Source organism: Drosophila rhopaloa, unplaced genomic scaffold, assembly GCF_018152115.1.
Source record: "Drosophila rhopaloa isolate 14029-0021.01 unplaced genomic scaffold, ASM1815211v1 contig_3, whole genome shotgun sequence".
In the NCBI taxonomy this organism is placed as follows: domain Eukaryota; kingdom Metazoa; phylum Arthropoda; class Insecta; order Diptera; family Drosophilidae; genus Drosophila; species Drosophila rhopaloa.
The window spans coordinates 2,833,140-2,848,209 of NW_025335123.1; the positions used below are offsets into that span (position 1 = coordinate 2,833,140).

General features: G+C 39.7%; 3 protein-coding genes across 4 annotated transcripts; 1 reads left to right on the top strand and 2 right to left on the bottom strand.

Moving 5' to 3' along the window:
- Positions 1-1,137: 1,137 nt before the first annotated feature.
- LOC108041753 (uncharacterized protein C18orf19 homolog A) lies at positions 1,138-3,105 on the bottom strand. Its single transcript, XM_017119765.2, has 3 exons — positions 2,468-3,105; positions 2,262-2,407; positions 1,138-1,945 (listed from the first exon to the last, which is right to left on the bottom strand). Exons 1-3 carry the CDS (start codon positions 2,881-2,883, stop codon positions 1,794-1,796), a joined length of 714 nt encoding a protein of 237 aa, XP_016975254.1. The 5' UTR covers positions 2,884-3,105; the 3' UTR covers positions 1,138-1,793.
- A 490-nt stretch (positions 3,106-3,595) lies between these two features.
- LOC108041746 (tRNA methyltransferase 10 homolog A) lies at positions 3,596-6,146 on the top strand. The gene is made up of 2 exons (XM_017119758.2): positions 3,596-4,420; positions 4,884-6,146. Exons 1-2 carry the CDS (start codon positions 3,685-3,687, stop codon positions 5,141-5,143), a joined length of 996 nt encoding a protein of 331 aa, XP_016975247.2. The 5' UTR covers positions 3,596-3,684; the 3' UTR covers positions 5,144-6,146.
- Positions 6,085-14,759, bottom strand: LOC108041745. 2 transcript variants are annotated; one of them, XM_017119756.2, is made up of 4 exons: positions 14,645-14,759; positions 13,201-13,577; positions 7,406-7,710; positions 6,085-6,812 (listed from the first exon to the last, which is right to left on the bottom strand). In XM_017119756.2, the coding sequence occupies exons 2-4, from the start codon at positions 13,281-13,283 to the stop codon at positions 6,085-6,087; spliced, it is 1,116 nt and encodes a 371-aa protein (XP_016975245.1). In that variant the 5' UTR covers positions 13,284-13,577; positions 14,645-14,759. The 2 variants fall into 2 exon arrangements, with proteins under 2 accessions (XP_016975245.1, XP_016975244.1); XM_017119755.2 differs by having other exon boundaries at positions 13,201-13,580.
- Positions 14,760-15,070: the final 311 nt, after the last annotated feature.

A 15,070-nucleotide genomic window follows, 5' to 3' on the forward strand; every position in this document is an offset into this window, starting at 1 on the left:
TCTCAAAAAAAGAAGAGTTATGTATGAGAGCTACTTAACAAAACACTGTTTTTATTTGTTTGATTTTGTGCGTAATTTGTAGTTTAAGTCGAGCGTTTTTCCAATACCCTCAGCAATCCCACATATACTTGCTAAATACCTTTTTGTTGCCTATTTTGTTTTTATACCTACATATATAATATATATTATGTAATTTATTTATTTATTGTATTTATGTAAATGCTATATAAACATACACAGACACCCCACACAAACACCTACACTCAGCGAAACTTAATGTGTACATAATGTAACTTGTTTTCGCAGATCCAAAAACAGCTAAAGAAAAATTACAACCACGCCTACACTGCACCAAAATTTCGATGAAATATTAATAAAAATAAACAAGACACATTATTTATTTATTTGTAAATGAAAAAAAAATGCGACTTCTATATTTTTTCTGGCTTAACTATTAGTTACAAGTATAATTGTTGGATATTTTACTAACGTTAAAGAAAAACAAAATAAAGAAAAAATTAAAAAAAACAGCAAGAGAAAAAACTGAAAAATAAACGCAAAAATAAAATTGAAAAACGAAATTTTTGAAATTTGTTTTATTTATCGCTTCGATATCTTAATCGACCAGGGCTGGGATCAATGCAGGGGTGTACCAAACAGGGTAGATTAACCCTATTAAACAAGTCTTAAAAAATGTAATTTTAAAGATCTTACTGATATAAAGATTGGCTAATTTTGGTACCTTTCTAATTTGCAGTGCAAAATATACAAAATTATTTTCTTTCTTTTAATTTGCCGCTTTTTAAGAATGGTATATTTCGTTTTATTTCTATATACGTTTTTTCATATTTGTTTTATAGGAAAAACAGCCCACCAGCTTCTAAATTTGTGATTTAAAACCTTTAACATAAATTCCAGCTATTGTGCTCCAGAAATCTGTTTGATTTAAACAACACTATTCCTAATAGTAAAAACATTTGATTCGAGAATTGAAAAAAACTTGACCAGAATTGAAAAACTAGCAGATTTGTCAAAATTTGTAAACCAATTTGGTTATATAAATTTAAAATGGTTCTAATCCTAATTAAAAAAAAAAGTGTATGTCATAGTTTTCAATTAACGTAATAAAACATTTGATTATTTGTCAACAATTTGGACCCCCGTTCGGGCGATTCGGATTACGCCCTTGAACTGAGGCCTCTGCTTCTTTTTATTTGTATTTTAATATAATAAGAGTTAAGTTATTATTGTTTTGCGACAACTTTCTCACATTTACAAAATATATCTATAAATAACTACTACTGAACTCCACGTCCTACGGATCTGTGTTTTATGTTTCTTCGTGTATTATGTTTTGGTTTTTTATTGACGACGTCCAGCGGTTTCGTAACTGCAACAGAAACTATAGGCAAATTACATATGCAACTCCGAGGAAGTATCTGAATCTGAATCTGAGTCCGTGGGATGGGTGGGATTGTGGGAATTTAAATGTGGATTGTGGGCGTGTATGCATCGGCAACTCAGTGCGGCGGCGGCTGTTGCTTTTGTGATCGACTGTGATTCCGGACAAGAGTTAGGTTCGTTGAGCACCAGTGCCAGCAGGAGCGGCGGCAGTTTAACAAAAAAGACAACAGGTCAACTGCTCGCCGCTCGCCGGCGGCCGATCGCTGCTGGTCGCCGATCCTTTGGGGCATTGACAATGGCAGCAGCGGTGGCGGCGGTTTAGGATCTTGTGACTGTGGTAACGGCAACGACACCGCTGAATAGGCGGTGTCCTCGCCCGTGGCCGTGGATCATTTGCTTTCGTCCTTCTCGGCCTTGTCCGCCTTGGCGCTGGCCCGCGTGGCCTTCTTGTCCTCGTACATCTTGATCAGCTCGTTCTTGGTGGGCATGGGCTTGATGTATCCGTGCTGCACCAGGTACTTAATGGACACGGTGGTGCAACCTGCGAAAAGGTTGAGTCGTTAATATTTGCACTCTGAATTCATCTATCTATAAAGTAGATTAATTTAATAGCTTGTATGATTGGCTCACTATCTGATTACAGAAATTAATAATCTTCCTAAAGGCATTCTCTAGCTTAAATTTACCCTTTTAAAGAATTTAAATGATCGTACTCTTTTAGGTGGTAGATAACTTAAAGACTACACCTTTAGGTACAACTAAAAAACATATTTCACAAGTGGAGAACTGGAATCATCACTAAAAGTGGCACAGAAAGAGACTTCAGCCCGAAATAAACCAAACCGCAGGAACCTTACCCAACGTGAGGGCGTAGCGCAGGGGCGTGGCCACCTTGTAGCACAGATAGGCGATGGCGTAGTGGCCCATATCCGAGCCTTGCACCTTTTCGATGATGTTCTCGCTCAGGTGGACATACTGCAGCAGAGCGGGCACGTCGACGCCACTGCAAAAAGAGAGATTCATATTTTACTTCGATAGAAGACATCGTGTGCCGAGTACCCACCTCTTGGACAGGTAGTAGAAGCCTCCGAACCAGCCCACTGACGTGAGCACATGCACCGGGATGAGCACGTACCAGTACTGCTTGTACATGTGCTTGAACTTGGCGAACAGACCCATGTTGGCCGCCTCGCCGAAAAGATCAGTGGACGAGGTGCTACTGACGGCCTTCGCATCCTTGTTGTCCGCGGGTGATGGAGCTGCCGCCGCCGCCGGGTCCGCCGACTTGTGGCTGAAGCGATTGATGCGGGTGGAGGCGGTGGGCAGGAGCAGGCCTCGGTGATCCGCGAAGGGCCAGGAATGGCTTGGCGGGCTCGTAGTTCTGGGCATCACCGTCAGGCACCTGGAGTGGGCACCTCTTACCATCCGCAAGGAGCAGGCAAGCATGCGCTGCCGCGAGAGCAGGGCCACCGTTGCCATTGTTAACACGAGATCGGCCAATCTCCTCCAGAAAACTTATATATGCGGTGCAAGGTGCGTTTGTTGTTGCTCGCCGAGGGTGCCGGTTTACTCGCAGCAGTAGCAGGATACCTTAGTTGATTCGCTCGCTTCTCTGACCAACGCACATTCCCACGCACAGCCGGCAATGCAATCAAATAAATATCTCCTGATTTCACCTGGCCTGCTGACGAGTTATCGACAGCGTTATCGAAAAAGCTCTGGATGTTGAATAACAGGGCTGACGAACGTAGATTTGACTGTTGATATGGTGACTTCACTTTCAAAATCACGAAATCTAACCGATTAATTTGAAAACTTTAGGAATTATTTTAGGAAAAAACATATATGAGTTATAATGCAAATGCCAGTCAAAAGTGCTACATTCACGTTTAAGATATAAATTTGGACACCACTTATGTCCATGTATTGTTACTAATTGCATATAATCAATATTTGTAAACAGAATAAATAAGGATCAGAAATGATGATTACTTTGCTTAAAGTCCGATTGCAATAGTTGCAATGCTTAACGTTAAGCTTGATATTGCTAAACAATTATTTTGCTTAAAATAGCTGTTGTTTCGCGTGTTATTGGTGATAGTAGTGGAGTTAATGCATTCTCGATTCCAGTGTAGGCGGGCTTAAACGGGAGTGATTGTAACAGAGTGCTGTTAAATGCAGTGCTGTTAAGTGCAGCACTCTGACAACTCTGTCGAAACAGCTGTTTGAGATATTGGCATTTAATTATTTATTTAATATTTATCATTACAAACACATCCCATGGATACGGAGGAAAAAGAGCTAGAAGTGGTGCCTCCGGCAGTGCTCAGCCTGAGCAATTGCCCAGGCACCACGCCCGGCACGCCGCAAAGCAAAAACCAGCTGAAGAAGCAACGCAAACTGGCGGAGTTTGCGGAACTCCGGAAGTTGCGACGCGAACGGGAGCGGGAGAAGAAGAAGCAGAAGCGGCGGGAGGCCAAGGAGCAGGGTCTGCCCATCCGGACGGGTCCATCCCGCAAGGAGCTCAAGAAACGCCAGGCGGTGGACGGCGGCCAGTCGGCACTCTCCGTTGCCATCGATCTGGAGTACGATGACTTGATGCAGGAGCGGGACATCGCCAAGTGCGTGAAGCAGTGCCTCCGGATCTACACCATCAATCGGCGGAGTGCGCAGCCGGGCAAGCTGCACTTCACGGGCATTCGGCGAAACGGGCATATCCACGAGTCGTTTAGGAAGAATGACGGCTGGGAGAACTGGCACGTGGAGTACCACTTCGACCGCGGACACACTGATGTCTTCGACACCAGCCAGCTGGTCTATCTCACCTGCGAGTCGGACCAGGTGCTAGACAAGCTGCAGCCTGGCTGCACCTACGTCATCGGCGGCCTGGTGGACCACAATCACTTCAAAGGCCTGTGCCACTCGCGAGCAACCGAGGCGGGCCTGGCCACCGCTCGCCTGCCGCTCAGCGAGCACGTGGACATGAAGACGAGGGCCGTGCTCAGTACATACCACGGTGAGTGGCCGAATAAAGATGCTCTAACTTTCCCGGAAAGATGCATATTAGGGTTGATTAACCGTCTTAGGCTAAATTTTGTTGATTATGTGCAGCTTTTTATTGAATCAAAATGAGTAGGTCAAATATATCACAAATCTGAAACATATTTATGAACTACGTAATTCAGCTAAATTATTGTTGTAATCAACCTGCGTACTACATATCTGATCGAGTGTATTAAAAGAACCCGCATTAATCAGGTATTGCACATTTTTAAAGTCGGATTGATCCTTGTTTTTTAACGTAAAAATACCTAAAATTTAACTGGAATAATAAGTAAGATCGCAAATTAAATTTATCAGAATGTCAAAGGTTCTACAAAATGTGTAAATTGGCTAAAAAGGTTCCCAACTTGTTTATCTTTGAATGAATATTTCATACATTTTCGAACTCCATTCTATCATGACCGTTTTCATTTCAGTTTTTGAGCTGCTGACCAAGGTGGCTGCTGGCCAGGATTGGACATCGGCCATCCTAGACACGATTCCGATGCGCAAGGGAGCCAAGGCGAAGGTCACTAATGGAAAGGAAACGCAGGGGCAGCTTCTCGTGCAAGACGAGGATCTGGAGCAGGACGACGATGAGGAGCATGACGAGAAGAAACAGGAGGCTGAGGTGAAGGAACCAATCCCAACCGTCTCATCGGAAACCGAAACCGAAAACCAATTGCTGGGCAGTTGACAACAGTCGAGATCGCAATTCGAGGTCTTTTTGATTTTTATTTCAGTTTCTTTTGTTTTTACAAAATCACATTTAGTTTTGTTTCGCAAATTAAATTACAACTTAAAATACATAGCGCAAATAATAATTAGAATACAAAAAAAAAGTGTGTTATTTGATTTTATGTTTCAGTTATGTTCTACAACGTACGATGGTGGGCAGCGAAAAAAATCGCCGGTAAAACGATAGCGTCTTGTAATTTTCGTTAATTGTTTTGTTTGGTTTTTATGATTTGTGCACGTCATATGGCGAATGGGTTTAAAAATAGCACCGAACCAGATTTCTTCATAATTTCGTTTGTTTACTATATTTGTCATTTTTTTTGTTTTTGGTTTTTTAATTGCTGCTTTAGGCTTTTGATTTGGATTCAGATTAAGTAGCTTAACGCCCTCACAGCGACATCTATATAAACCATACATATATAGGTGAGTGTATCTGTAGTATATGTACATGTTGCATGCCGTCGCTCGTTGTTGTTTCTGTTTGTGGTCAGTGGATATAAACACAAAATGGCAAATACAATCTAGAGTCATACAGTAAAATAGGAATAAGCATAAGGATATATAAACACAATAATGTACAAAGCAATCGAAAGAAAACGAAAAACAAAGAAAACATCTTTTGGCTTAATTTTAGGGTAGTTTTGGGTGTTTAATTTAGTTTAGTTTCGTATATGTATATTAGCAGACCGATCACTAGTGTATAGCAGTATAGCAAAATATATAACTGATCTCCACCTGGGAAAATATAACCGTTTCAACTGTCCGTGTCGTGTCGTCTGTCGGTTTGTTGTGTTCCGTGTTCTGTGTGTGTGTGTGTGTATAGTGTGTGTAGCATATGTATGTTAAGATAATAGCTTTATAATACGACAAATCGGAGCGATCTCCGACTCGATCCCATCCTTACTTGAAGTCATCCGTTTCGAGTATCTCAAAGTCGCTCTCATCCGACGAATCCAAGGCGGTAACAATGCGCTGCTGCTCTCGATCCCTACTCGCATCGGTGGCATCTCCGCCGGAACTGGCTGCGGCCGCACCACCTGCCCCCCACTGCACCAGGCCGGAGACCAGGCTGGGCAGAAGCTTCCCGCTGTTGGCCAGAAGCGCCTGGGCCTGGGTTTTCACGGCCAGCGCCATAAGCTCGCCGGCGGGATCCGGTCCCGCGGTTATCTGACGCAACTGAGTGTTGCCACTGGCATCGACGGTGGTGTGGTCGGGGAACTGCAGCCCCTTGGACAGACTCTCCTCCGACGAGGAGGAGGTGGTGGACAGCGACGAGTCGCGCTTGAAGTGACCCTTCCGGAAGTTCATATCCTCGCTCTCCTCGGCCACCTGCTCCTGCTGATGCTGTTTCTCCAGCTTCTTGGCCGCCAGTGGGGCCAGCTCATCGTCCTCGTCGGTGGAGTGCTCATCGATCTCGGGTATCACGTCCGGAATGAGCAGCTCCGACGGAATGTCGTCGCTGCGCTCGTCATCCTCCTCGTCGTTCGCATCGGTGGGCGAACTGATGGTGGCCACATCGCTAGCCCGCTCCAGCACAAACAGATTTGACTCGTTCACGTCCGGCAGGAACTCGTCCTCCGCCTCGGCCTCCAAATTGTTATAGTTGAGCTTCTCCGACCACTGGAAGTCTGCAAAAAATACATTTTTCATTATTATTTTGTAACTCAATGTTATCCCCGATTATAATAGTGTTTTCTTAAAGGAGTTTCGATTCTGGTTATTTAAAGATATTTCCATAAATCTCCTCTCTCATATTACGTGATGCAGCTTCGAGCCATAACCCGATTATAAACCGAAACGGCTTAAATTAAATATAATTTGATTTAAGGGTCCTGGCTTCAAATAATGAATTCAATATATATTTTTTTAACGTTTATAGGGAATTTTTTTAATTAAGGATTTTGAAAAAAAGAATATTCAAAATTTGTATGACTAGAGCTTGGTTCTTAACTGATTTTTTAAAAGTTAGTAAGTTAAAAACTTGGAACTTGATAGAGGTTTTTTTATTTTTAATTTTTTATAAAATTAAATTTTTTTAAAACCAAAAACTTGGTTAAAAATCATATTCTTGGTCAACTGTTATTAAATTTTAAATAATATATTGTTCAAAATAATAGTTTAAGGGAGATCAAGTTTTGAAGTTTATAATTAAATTTAGAAAGTTCTATGAAAACTAAATTGCCTAACAATTCAAACGGACCACTAACCACTGACCACTCACCCTTGTGCTCGATCTTCAGCAGCTTGAAGTTGTACTTGGTGGAGACGAGGGCGGAGACGACGAGGATGGTGAGGACCAGCGTGGATCCGGAGATGAGGTGGCCGAGCACCGCGAGGGTGCCCAAGCAGCCGGTGCTGGCCAGGCAGAACATGCTGGGGCTGGTGTGGCGCCAGTCGTCGATCCTCTGCAGCCAGGCGTTGATCTTGTTGCGCAGCTCGTCCGTGGGCACAATCCGGAAGCTGCAGCGCGTCCAATAGATCCAATAGCCCAGCAATCCCAGGAAGAGCACGCCCAACGGTCGGATCCTGGATAAATCACAATGCAAGTGGCGGTGGGAGGTTAGTGCTGGTGGATATATTTATAGTTCTAGATGAAGCTGAACTGCAGGGGACCAAGGCTTAATGACGACTGCTGAGATAACCCCGAATCTTGGTGAAGTCTATTACGTTTAGGGCAATAATTAATAATCGCTGAGCGAGTGGCGAAACATGTTCTAGCAGGAAGCAGAATCATACCCAGTTCTTCTGCCCAGTTCCTCTCCCCTCCAACAAAAACAAAAAACCGAAAAGCTGGTCAAACCTGGTCAAACGGGCAAGTGTATTTTTGGACTTTTGATTTGCGTTGAACGCGAGAATGTTTGCACAGTGCGTCTCAAAATTGTAAGGCTGACACGTGATTTTATGAGTGTTTGAAATGAATTATTCAGTTAGTAGGTTTTCCGTCCCTTAATATGTATATAGTATAAATAGAGCATAAATGAATAAGTCAATAAAATATAACAATTAATATTTAAATTTAAAAAAAGTAAAAACCATTTAGAAAGTTCAACGAAATTTTACAATTGATTGCCTTAATTTCAGAATTTAAGTGAATTAAAATGTTTATTATTTGAATTATTTCGAAACAAATTTTTGAAATATAGTTTGAAATCGTATGGTGAAAAATGACATTTTAACTTTTGGATCATCATTTATTTTAACGTTTTTATCTGAAGTTGAAAAATACTTATCTAATCATTAGATACAAACAATAATGAATGGTTAAATTTGTATTCCTCATTTAGCATGTTTTTTTATCTTTACTCAAAGGGTTATATCTCTATTATTGTTTATTTGGAGAAAAAGGGTTATATCTCTATTATTGTTTATTTGAAGAAGAAAGAAGCTATAAAATGAACCTCTTTTACTACCGAAACGCACTGTCTCTGCTTAATTGTGCGAAATGAAATACAAACAAAACAGCAAACAAATTCCAGACAGCTGACGAAGGCAATCGATTGATCGGGTTCGTCTCTGCTGATCTTTAGCTTTATCGGCGCTATCTTATTACGCACCATCCGTCCACCGGAAAGAGTGACCACTGTGATTATATTAGACAGAAGTAGCTGGCTGATTAATTATTCAAGCACCGCACCACTCGGTTCTAACTAACAGGAACTTGAAATAAACTCCCAACCCTGGAAAGTATTATCGGCTTGAAAGCTACCATTTGATGATTTATGGTCTGGATGTAGTTTATCTTTGTCGTACATAGAGAAAAGGGCCTTAAATAATGATATATTTGCTATTAACTCATTAAACAAACACTGGAACAAAGGCCGTTTTGATTAGAGTAAATAAAACCCATGTAAAAAATTTTTTTTAAGTCATATTATTAAATTTAAATTAATTTAAGTGACTTTTAATGATATTTATATTTTAGATGAGATTAATATTTTGAATTTACTCTACAAATTTAATATTTTTAATATAACACAGTGTCTATCCAGTAAAGAGAGAATATTTTTTTGTGTGTAGCGCTTGTTTTTTGTTTTCGTTTGACTTGTGCTTTGCGCTGGTGTGTTTACTTTTTATTTGCTCGCCCTACGAAACGCTGACGACATGTTTTTGCTCTTGAAAAAACATATAATTAATTATCTCCCTGTTTTGTTGTTGCTAATTTGCACTTCGGATTGATTTGATGGGCGGGACGTTACGTGGGGATCTTGCGGGAAGTTTTGGAGTGATCAGCGGTTTTTTTTGGACAGAAAGTCGACTGATCTACAGCTTTTGCTGCAATTGAATGGCATAACACTCTTGTTATTGTTGTCGTTTAGTTTGCTTTTCTATAGTTTTGTTTTTTAGTTATTGTGGTTGAGATACTGAGCTGCAAGTGGAAAAGCTAAAGGCAAAAAGCAAATATCGCACAATTGTCCCGTTTAGATACGGAAACGGAGAGCGTTACATGTTCGTACGTACAGTGGATACCCGATAAAAGGTGCTGGTTTATATCTTAAAATATGTTTAATCCTTTAAAACTTTAGACTGCTTTGATAACTCAAACGGACACATAAAAAATAAAGTTAAAGAGAGCTAAAAATATACAGCAAATTCAAACACATTTGAACATTCCTACATTATTTTTATTACAAAATATTAGAAAGACCTTCGAACATTTTAGCTGCTTTAATATTATCTTTTGGCTACAGGTTTACCTTGTTACTGTCAACTAGTCTTATAATTGGTTATATATGTGAATTTGACGTCGATATGCAATAACTACATTGGGAATGATCATATAATCCCTTTTTTGGCTTGCCGAATTGAATTCCTAAACACAAATCCCTCTTCCGATTACATTATCCGAAACATTTATCCACTGTACATAAATACATATCTGCGGTAAGGCTGCGTGCATTCATTCTCTGTATTTCATTTAATTCTTTTTTGGTTAATTGCGCCACACAGAACGCTTTAAATGGACGGAGGAGGGTGTGGTTGGTGTGCATGGGCATGGAGTGACATTTTTATGTACGAGTGAGTATTTATATATAAAAAGGAAGGACGGCGGAGCGGTGGCGAAAGGTTGGGGGCCTTTACTCAGCCAAAACGAAGGTGTAAGCACGTACAAAGAGATCGCCGACATACACACAGCAAACTACAATGGGGGTTACGTTAAAAGTATTGATGACAGAATTGGATCAGTGTATTTTCCATCAAATTCGAAGGAATAAACATTATATAAATACCTCGTTATTACTGTTTTTAAAAATATTTGCCATGATCATAAATAAACTTGCATTTGGTTGGGCCATTTTAGCGCAATTTTAAACACATAAGTTAAGCATATTAAAGAGAACTGAAAACTTTCAAGTATATTTTATTTAAATTAGACATTTAAACATTTTCTGACAGTCATTTAGACTAGTTTTTCGAATCGCCTACTATTGTTTTGACCACAAGTGTGTTTAAATGGTCATGTGCATGCACATGAGCTTCGTTTCGGTGCGCTTTTTACATATGTGGAACAATCTATATGTGTGCTCACATATATTCCTAAAATAAAACATTGCAACTTTCATCTTGAAATTGGCCACGCGACGCGATGTTCTTTCTTTGATTCCCACAACTTGATTCTCACAACTTGACTTGTCTTAACGAATATACAATTTTACATAGTATAATTTTAATTTGCATTACGAAAAGGGGGCATTCTTTCGATAGGAATGGGATTAAAATGTCTACGAACAAAAGAGTCTCGTGACCCAATTGCCAATTTATTTTTTCAGTGCGTAGAGCAATTAAGGCGTCTTAATGGGAGAGCATTTTGGGCCCGGTAATTACGAAAAATCCTACGCTAATAATTTCTCTTGACAATTGTCATCTGTTTACTTAAAAGCTTCCTGACATTTATTTAAAAAAATATTTTGATTGTTATTTATAATGCATGCCTTTTAACGATAATCCTGATTTAAAGAACGAATTATCTGTATTAAACTGATTTTTCTTTTGGGTTTTTCGAGAAGCGTAAATTTGGACCATATTTTAAGAAAAGTATGAAATAAGTGCGATTCTAGAAATGCGGACTTGTATTTCTAGCTCGTTATTATACCCTTGCAGAGGGTATTATAATTTTGGTCAAAAGTGTGCAACGCAGTGAAGGAGACATCTCCGACCCTATAAAGTATATATATTGTTGATCAGGATCACCTCCTGAGTTGATATAGCCATGTCCGTCTGTCCGTCTGTCCGTCTGTCCGTCTGTCTGTCCGTCTGTCTGTCCGTCTGTCTGTTTCTACGCGAACTAGTCTCTCAGTTTTAAAGATATCGAATTGAAACTTTGCACACACCCTTCTTTCCTTTGCACGCAGTATATAAGTCGGAACGGCCGGGATCGGACGACTATATACTATAGCTGTCATATAACTGAACGATCGGAAATGCCATAACTTTGGTGTTTGTAAAGTTAGGAAGTTGAGATTTTCTATAGGTTTTATTTTTGGCCAATCAATCTGACCTACCGAATTTCATGAGAATCGGCCGACTATATCTTATAGCTGCCATATAACTGAACGATCGGAAATGCCATAACTTTGGTGTTTCTTAAGTTAGGAAGTTGGGATTTTCTATGGGTTTTATTTTTAGCCAATCAATCCGACCTATCAAATTTCATAAGGATCGGTCGACTATATCCTATAGCTGCCATATAACTGAACGATTGGAAATGCCATAACTTTGGTGTTTTTAAAGTTAGGAAGTTGGGATTTTTGATGAGTATTAAGAATGCATCATATGAATAATTTTGGAGAATATAATTTACAGAGTATTCTGCAAGGGTATATCAACTTCGGCTCCGCCCGAAGTTAGCTTTCCTTTCTTGTTTAAAAGAGAGTTTATAAGCTTTGTAGAAAGCACGTTTACATTTCCTTCTTTCTGGGCAGACTTTTCTCTGCTTTTGATCTTTTAATTGTTTACATTTTTTTAACAACTAATTGTACACGTAAATATTTAATTTCGTGCCTGAATGCCGCCCCTGCTTCCCTTGCCTTTGTATTTTCTTGTGTTAGCTCTGGATTTTTATACCCTTGCAGAGGGTATTATAATTTTGGTCAAAAGTGTGCAACGCAGTGAAGGAGACATCTCCGACCCTATAAAGTATATATATTCTTGATCAGGATCACCTCCTGAGTTGATATAGCCATGTCCGTCTGTCCGTCTGTCCGTCTGTCTGTCCGTCTGTCTGTCCGTCTGTCTGTCCGTCTGTCTGTTTCTACGCGAACTAGTCTCTCAGTTTTAAAGATATCGAATTGAAACTTTGCACACACCCTTCTTTCCTTTGCACGCAGTATATAAGTCGGAACGGCCGGGATCGGACGACTATATCCTATAGCTGCCATATAACTGATTGATCGGAAATGCCATAACTTTGGTGTTTGTAAAGTTAGGAAGTTGAGATTTTCTATAGGTTTTATTTTTGGCCAATCAATCCGACTTACCGAATTTCATGAGAATCGGCCGACTATATCTTATAGCTGCCATATAACTGAACGATCGGAAATGCCATAACTTTGGTGTTTGTAAAGTTAGGAAGTTGGGATTTTCTATGGTCTTTATTTTTGGCCAATCAGTCCGACCTACCAAATTTCATAAGGATCGGCCGACTATATCCTATAGCTGCCATATAACTGAACGATTGAAAATGCCATAACTTTGGTGTTTTTAAAGTTAGGAAGTTGGGATTTTTTATGAGTATTAAGAATGCATCTTATGAATAATTTTGAAGAATATAATTTACAGAGTATTCTGCAAGGGTATATCAACTTCGGCTCCGCCCGAAGTTAGCTTTCCTTTCTCGTTTTTATGGTTAATATTTTACTTTTGCCACCCACCCAAAACATAAGTTATATTTTTACGATGACATATTTCCGTAATCCATCTTTCAGTATAACTAAAATTCCTGTTTACCCTTAGGTGATGCAACTAGTTTTAACGGCGACTGAGTTATAGAAGATATATGTATATAGATATGGGACTTACCAGGCTATGAGGATGACTGTGACGATGGCTGCCGCTCCACAGTGCAGCGTGGACCTTGACGGCCGGGGCAGAGCTTGAAACATATTGAAATGACTTAAGTTTTGTTCCCTATTCTTATGTCTTTTGTCGGTTTTTTTGGATTCCAACTCCCGCGGTTAGCGGGTTGTTTTCCTTTCCGCTTCGCTATTCCAGGCGACTTCCGTTTCCGTTTCGCTTTCGATTTCCGCTTTTGGAGCCCAGAGACAATCAGTTTACCGTTAGGCCAGGCTCTGGATCAGCTGTGCGCATGGGCGGAGTAACTGATTTCCCACACTCCTCCTTTCTCCTTCCTCTTCGTTATCCTTTCTCTTTGTTTGCTCTTTGTTGAAAATACGCGACTGCTGCGTAGAAAATAAAATAATAATATTTATTACTGTTGCACGAGCAATTTTGCGGCTACATGGCAATTTACCAAAATGTTTTTACCATGTTTTTCTGTTTTTGAGGGCCTGTCTGACTCACACAAGCAAACTTGTTTTTGGCAAATGGAAAAACAATTAAAAACAAAGAAAACTGCGTTGTGCAGCATGGAAAAGGTGGCCATGTTATTGCGACTTTTCAACCAGTGATTAACCATTCAATTTGTAATACTTATTTTTGAAAATTGTTCCCTAGTATTCTTTATTTTTTTCTTTATTCTCTTGTTTTCCTCAATAGTTGTTGTTGTTTACTGCTTTGCTTACCGGCTGCGTGCGAAAGAGATGGCACTTCAGCGTGGGTGACGAAGGGAGCACGCGTAGGAGAGAGAAGAGAGCGGAGCGCGTGGAGAAGCTTGGAAGTAGTAATAATAATCATAATAACAAAAACAGAGCCAAAAACTAACGCCCAGCACCAACAACAACAAATGCTATAGGAAAAACGTATAAAAAACAAAGTTGTTTGGCCTTCGATGTCTTTTTCAATTGCGTCGCAGAATGATATACAAAAAAAAAAGCAGAAACACAACCAAACACACATACAACGTGTGTATATACACATATGTGCGAAACTTGGCGCTTTTGTTTTTGTTTTCTTTACACTAGTACCTTATTTTCATTAAGTAAAAGCAGGGCGTGGAAGAGAGAGGAAGGTTGGGGGTCATAATGACTTTTTATTACACTGAAAAAATTACAGACAATACTGACAAATCCTTTTTATTTTCGCAGAAATTATACCCCCTTTGCACACACACACATACACGCACTCACGCACTTTACACACATTTACAACGCAATTTTCAAGATAGATAATTTTAGAGCAACAGAAACCGCGAATGAATCAAAAGTCAAGTTACAACACGTTTTCCAGCACGTTTTAATCTAAAATGTTTTTGAAATCGTTTTGTAACTAAATAAAAAAATACACACAACAAACGCAAACAAATATTCAGCAATAGCAACAACGAACAGTTAAAGGTATCGCATACTTTTCGCTATAGCTGGTGGTATCCAAACATAAAACTCGTTCAAAAATCTAATGCCGATTTCCAAAATTCCAAACAAATTCGATCGCGCCACAACAACAATGCAATGAAAAACACATCCGAGAAATGGTGATGGAACAAAAATCGATTCTTCTTCGTTAATATCGATTCTTCCGGAAATTTCGATATTTTCTGTGCACCCATCAACTATTTTCACTTAATAGAACTTTCAGACATATCAGCATTTGTGGAAAAACCAAGACGGTATTCAAAATTTTTGCGAAATGAATTGATATTTTTAGTGGACAAATTTGGTCGTGGTAAAAAAAAAAATTTTTAAGAATTTCACTGTACTGACAAAGCAAAGTTTTATACAGTGGTTGAATATAAATTCATATTAAGCAGAGCAGGCTATTTAGCTTTTCGCAC